The 6,324-nt window shown below is 42.2% G+C and overlaps 1 protein-coding gene across 1 annotated transcript; it reads left to right on the forward strand.

Annotated features, from left to right (window-relative positions):
• Positions 1-5,339: 5,339 nt before the first annotated feature.
• On the forward strand, positions 5,340-6,324 carry LOC110289439 (olfactory receptor 5C1). Its single transcript, XM_021155642.1, has one exon. The coding sequence runs from the start codon at positions 5,340-5,342 to the stop codon at positions 6,321-6,323; it is 984 nt and encodes a 327-aa protein (XP_021011301.1). The 3' UTR covers position 6,324.

A 6,324-nucleotide genomic window follows, 5' to 3' on the forward strand; every position in this document is an offset into this window, starting at 1 on the left:
ACTACACCTCTGACATATATACATCTGTATCTAGAATCTATAAAAAAAAAAAAATCAACAAATCCAGTACTGACAANTCATCCAATCAATAAATAAACACAAAAATTGAATAGCTAGTTCTCAAGNAGAAATGCTAATAAATGTTCAATATGTTTAACTATCAGGAAAGTGGAAATTAAANTACCTTGATATTCCATCACACTCCAGTCACAATGGGACACATAGAAAGAACCTGTCTCTAAGGCAGATATACTGAGAAGGAATAACTCTGGCTCAGAGGTAGGGACCCTTCCTGCTTGTGACATTGGAACTTGCTCTATAACAAAAAAGATGAGTGTAACTGGTAGACAAGGATGTGGTGAAGTAGGGCAGTGGTGGTGCATGCCTTTAATCGCAGCACTTGGGAGACAGGGGCAGGCAGATTTCTGAGTTTGAGGCCAGCCTGGTCTACAGAATGAGTTCCAGGACAGCCAGGGCTATACAGAGAAACCCTGTCTTGGAAAACAAAAAAGCAAGCAAATAAACAAAAGGGATGTGGTGAGCATTACAAACATGAGGAACACTGTAATTTATTAAAACTACAAAAAGTGAGCTTATGTAGAAGGGCTCAACAATTTTAAAGGATAATAATAGTAGTGCTTAATAATAGCTCATTAAAATGTGTTTGTGTATTGGATGGGTATGTAAAATTGTGCCAAAGAGACTCAATCAAAGCCTGGGGACCCATTCAACTAAACTTCTAAAATAGACCCAGGGGTAAAATAAAGAGTGAGTTTTCCTTAGTAGTCCCTAGCTACCAGCTGTCACAGAGTCCCCAAAGGATATGGAGGAAAGGATCTCCAAGGACTCTGGAACCACAGTGTGGAAAGAAGAAAGCAGGAAGAAAACAGAAATAGTTCTTTCCCTCAGGGCCAGGAAGATTTTAAGTCNCTCTGTTTTTACTTCTTCAGTGGGACACAACCCTGTTGCCTTCCTCTGTCACTGTTACCTCAAAGGCTGGGCTGAAGTTTCTCTGCTACAAAACCTCTCTGAACACCTCTATTTCTTGGTATGTTCTTAAACTCATAGCTCATAACGTTACTGGTAAGAGGGAAAAGACATCGCCTGTACACTGGGGAGGAATAAGCTAAAAATTCCAAAGTAAGGAAACGACAAGCTATACATTGAGAAATGCCAGTCTGTCCTCACCATATTGAAGTGGGGCCTGGGTAGAAGAATTTCACAANAGGAAGGAGAAGAGTTAAAAGATCTCTCCAGAAAAATAGGAATCCTGAAGAGTCACCCTTGGAAGTACTGATCCTTATCAACGGGGGTATCAGCATTGCCCAAGCCAGCAGCAGCAAAATCATCCCCCTCTGGAGCTTTGCTGGAAATGCAGACTCTCAGGTTGCAAATTTTCTGAGTTAGATACTGCACTCAATGAGATCTCTAACCATCTGTCATACATGTTAGTAACTGAGGAGAGCTGTCNGCAAGATCCAGGTCAGCTATGTAAGAGAATCAGTATTTTTTTTTCAGTTGCAGACTTCTGAACCTCACTCTAGAAAGGTTGTTGAGAATCTATGAGCACTGTCTGTAATAATAAGCTCTTCACAAAGTTCATCATAAATCCTAATGGCACAAGACCACAGCATGGAGCTAGATCCACTGATCCAGACCAAAGTACTCANTCTGAGGATAAGAGACTAAAGAGAGAGAGACCTAGAGACATGACATCATTGGAGAATAGACAAGGAAGCCATAGTTCATAGCTCAATTCTGTGTTCCTTGTAGCTATGAGTCTTTTAGTCTTTTCCCTTCTTTGGAGTATAATGTCCCAGGTAGGATTGTTATAAACAGAGGAAGGAAATTACTTGAGGCAGTGGGAGCAGAGATCAGAAAAAAACAGATGAGATTGCTATGCCAATCACAGTCATCCCAGCTTTTAAAAAAAAAAAAAAATCCCTAAGGAATATTAAGAGAAGGGAAAGCTAGAAGCCAAAAGACAGTCCAGATGGTCAGGTTGTTCTCAGTGAATGCTTCAGGAGGTAGAAAGTCAGATACATGAAGGCAAATCCCTTCTTCAGGTAAGGTGGATCCAGTAAGAGCCCTCCTCGAGATCCTCATCTCCTTGGAAGAATGCATTATGTTTTGCTAAGTGTGGGCAGTAGCCATCCTGGTCTGCCTGAACCTGAGAAGTTACATAGGACAGAGGAGTTTCAAAGGACTCTGAATTCATAGCAACTTCAAAATTCTGTAATCATTCTTCCCATCCTACAGATGGAGAAATGGAGAGATATCCAAGGAAGAGCTTCCCCTCAATTTGTAAAGGTGAGTGGTATTTGTTTTTCATTGGAATAAACAAAATCCACAAGGGGTTGGCCATCAGCAGTTGATTTCGTTCATGAACGGTACATATGTCTGAGTGAGCCTGGAGCCTCATTCCCATTTTGTTAACTATAATGTCTACAGTTTCTTCCATTTTTCTGCAAATGACAGAATGATATTTTTCTTCATGGCTGAATAGCATGTATCAAATTTTTCATTATCTATTCATTTGTTGATGGGCATCCAGGCTGATTATACATCTTAGCTATTGTAAAAATCAGCAATGAACGTGGATATGCAAGCCTAGCAGGTGTGGATCTGAGTCTAGAAGGCAGAAGCTGGGGGTACCAGTGTTTATTGACACTGCACTGTACAGAGACACATGGATAGTAATGGGGAAGGGGATTGTTTAAGGGACCAATACAAAGAAGCAATATCTCGTTTGTGGCCTGGCTCCCAGAGCCAAAAAGAAAGAAGTGAGAAAAGAGCTGAAGTGACTCACTGTCTTAACAAAGCACCTACCTCTCCCGGGTTTATACAAACACTAGCCTTTCAGAACATGCTCCCTTGACCAAGTGAAGCTCGGATAGGCTGAAAAGCTGCCAGTCTTTCAACTACAGCTGTCTCTCATGTGGTCGTCTCTGAATGATCCCTCCTCCTGTTACTTAATCTCCTGACTCACAAGTATTTCTGTGATAAGATATAGAGTCCTGTGAGTCCAGGAGTCAGGCGGACATTGTAGTCATTGTGCTTTAGGTTTTTGGGAAGCTTCCACATTGCTTTCCGTAACTGCTGTACTAGTTTGCACTCCCACAACAGTGGGTAAGGGTTTCTCTCTGCCTACATCTTGCCGATATTTATCATGCTTTATGTTGTTGGTAGTGGTCATTCAGACTAGGGTCAGATGAAATCTCAAAGATATTTTAATTTGTGTTTCTTGGATGGTTAGAGAGATTAAACATGTTAAAGTGTCCATTTCTATACCTTATTTTGAGAACTGACTGTTCCAATCGTTGGCCCATTTACTGGTAACAGTTTTTTTTTCTGATGTTTAATTTTGCAGTTCTTTGTGTATTCTAGATATTAAGCCTCATCTGAAGTATAGTTGGTGAAGATTTTCTCCCATTTTGCAGGCTGTCTCTCTGTTCTGTTGTTACGTTCTTTTGCTGTGGAGAAGTTTTTTTAATTTCATGAGATCTCTTTTTTTTTTCTTTTTTTTATTATTTGATAGTTTCTTCATTTACATTTCAAAATGCTCATTTGTCAGTTCTTGAGGCTGTTTCTTGTTCTATTGTAGTTTAGATTCAGGAATTTGTTGGCTATACCTATGTCCTACTATATTTTCCTTGTATTTGCTTTTAGTAGTTTCAGATGAGGGTCTTTGATCCACTTTGAATTGGTTTTATGCAGGGTAAAGACATAGGGATATAATCTCATTAACATTTTTATTAGACATTTTCTTTACTTACATTTCAAATGTTATCCCCTTTTCTGGTCTCCCCTCCAAAAACTCCCTATCCCATCCCCCCTCCCCCTGCTCACCAACCCACCCACTCCGCTTCCCTGTCCTTGCATTCCCCTACACTGGGGCATTGAGCCTTCACAGGACCAAGGGCCTCTCTTCCCAAGGCCTTCCTCTGCTACTTATGCTGCTGGAGCCATGGGTTTCTCCATGTGTTCTCTTTGGTTGGTGGTTTAGTCCCTGGGAGCTCTCATTCTTATGTGGGTTTTGTCAGCACCATTTGTTGATAAGACTGTCTTTTCCCAGTGTATAGTTTTCAAATGTTTGTCAAAATTTAAGTGTCTGGTTGTATGTGTATGTGTCTGTGTCTTCTATTATGTTCTACTGTTGACTGAATCTTTCTAATGTGTGTACATAGACCATAATGTCACATTCTGTCCCTTAATGTACATAGGTTATTAACCAATTAAAAAAATTTAGCAAGGGCTTTAGAACCATTTAGAGCTCAGCCGTTAAGCGTATACATTGCTTTTCCAGAGGATCTGAATTTAATTGCCAACACCCACATCAAGTAGATTATAACCACTTTTAACTTCTGTTTGAAGGAATCTGATGCCTCTGTCCTCTTTGAGCACTCACACACATGCATAGGCTCACATACATGTAAGTATGAAACAAATAATTCTGAAAGTTACTTTAATTTTAAAATATTTTTAAACCACATGTAGTGGTGCACACCTTTAATCTCAGCACACTGGAGGCAGTAACAGGCAAATCTCTGTGAGATCAAAGTCTGTCTGACTTATACATAGTGAGTTCCAAGAGAGCCAGGGCTACATAGATCTTATCTCAAAATTAATTCATTAATTCAACGTGTGAAATAGTCCAATGGATATATGCTGCAGCAGGCACAGATGAAGGAGATGTCTAGTTTCCTTTGGGTAGGTCACCAGTGAGCTTCACACTGAAGATAAACAAAGAAGCAGGTCTTAAATAAAAGGAATAAATGAGAAGACACAAGAGTGTGAAGCAGCATTTCCTATCAAGAAGTCCACTGCTTCTGAATGCCTTAAAGCTGTTTCATTCCTGTATTGAACCAGTGCATCTGATTCTGTTCACTGACCCTTCACTGGAAGCCTGTTATGTTCCAGACCCTGTATGAGACATGCATTATCTTACTGCTTATCCTTGCTGCTTTCCCCTCATTATACAGAGAAAAAAAATAAGGCTCAGAAAAGTAGAGAACAAACATTCACATCCTTGTTTACTTTCACACCTCGTTTTCCTAAGACACCTGCTCACTCCCTTCCTAGGTCTTATCCAATGGGAAGGGTTCCTTTAAACAAACCTCAAAACCCATACTAAGGAAACTTCTGATTTTGTGAAGATGAACCTGCAGATTTCTCAGTGTTAGGAACAGTGTGTGACGGTCATACAGCTTGTCAATGTTACGTGAGCAAGTTTGTCCAGTTAAGACTAGAACCAGGATACAGTACTCTCTCTCCCGTGATGGGCATAGCTTTTCTCTCATTCCCCTTCTTGCTTTCTTTCTTAGACTCCACCCAGCAGAATGAACTCAGAGAACTTTACCTGTTCCAGAGTAATGCCTGCTGAGTTCATTCTCTTGGGGATCACAAATCGTTGGGACATGCGTGTGACCCTCTTCCTGATATTCCTGCCCATCTACCTCGTCAGCCTGCTGGGAAATGTGGGCATGGTGCTACTCATTCGTATAGATGCCAGGCTCCACACACCCATGTACTTCTTCCTGGCTAACCTCTCCCTGCTGGATGCCTTCTATTCCTCTGCCATTGGCCCCAAGATGCTGGTTGACCTCCTACTGTCCCGTGCCACCATCCCTTATGTAGCCTGTGCCCTCCAGATGTTTGTCTTTGCAGGGTTGGCCGATGCTGAGTGCTGCCTGTTAGCAGTCATGGCCTATGATCGCTATGTAGCCATTGGGAACCCTCTTCTCTATACCACAGTTATGTCACCACGTCTATGCCTGGGGCTCCTTGGGGCATCAGGCCTTGGTGGAGCAGTGAGTGCCTTTGTACATACAACTTTCACCTTTCGCCTGAGCTTCTGTGGCTCCCTGGAAGTCAACAGCTTCTTCTGCGATATTCCTCCACTGCTTGCCATCTCCTGCAATGACACCAGTCTCAATGAACTCCTTCTTTTTGCTGTCTGCGGCTTTATCCAGACAACCACAGTGTTGGCTATTGCGGTGTCTTATGGATTCATCGCTGTTGCTGTGATCCGCATGCAGTCAGCTGAGGGCCGACGGAGGGCAGCTTCCACCTGTGGCTCTCACCTCACAGCTGTGTCCATACTATATGGGACCCTTATTTTCATGTACCTGCGTCCCAGCTCCAGCTATGCCCTGGACACGGACAAGATGGCATCTGTGTTCTATACTCTCGTCATCCCAGCTCTCAACCCGCTCATCTACAGTCTTCGAAACAAGGAAGTCAAGGAAGCCTTCCAGCGCACTTGGCATCGATTCTGTTGCCCGGGGCGGAGCACTCGTGACTGGCCACAGGAAGCTCACTAAA

Source organism: Mus caroli, chromosome 2, assembly GCF_900094665.2.
Source record: "Mus caroli chromosome 2, CAROLI_EIJ_v1.1, whole genome shotgun sequence".
Lineage (NCBI taxonomy): Eukaryota > Metazoa > Chordata > Mammalia > Rodentia > Muridae > Mus > Mus caroli.

Excerpts from the sequence above, each read along its gene's own strand:
- LOC110289439 (XM_021155642.1), top strand. The coding sequence starts at position 5,340 with ATGAACTCAGAGAACTTTACCTGTTCCAGAGTAATGCCTGCTGAGTTC.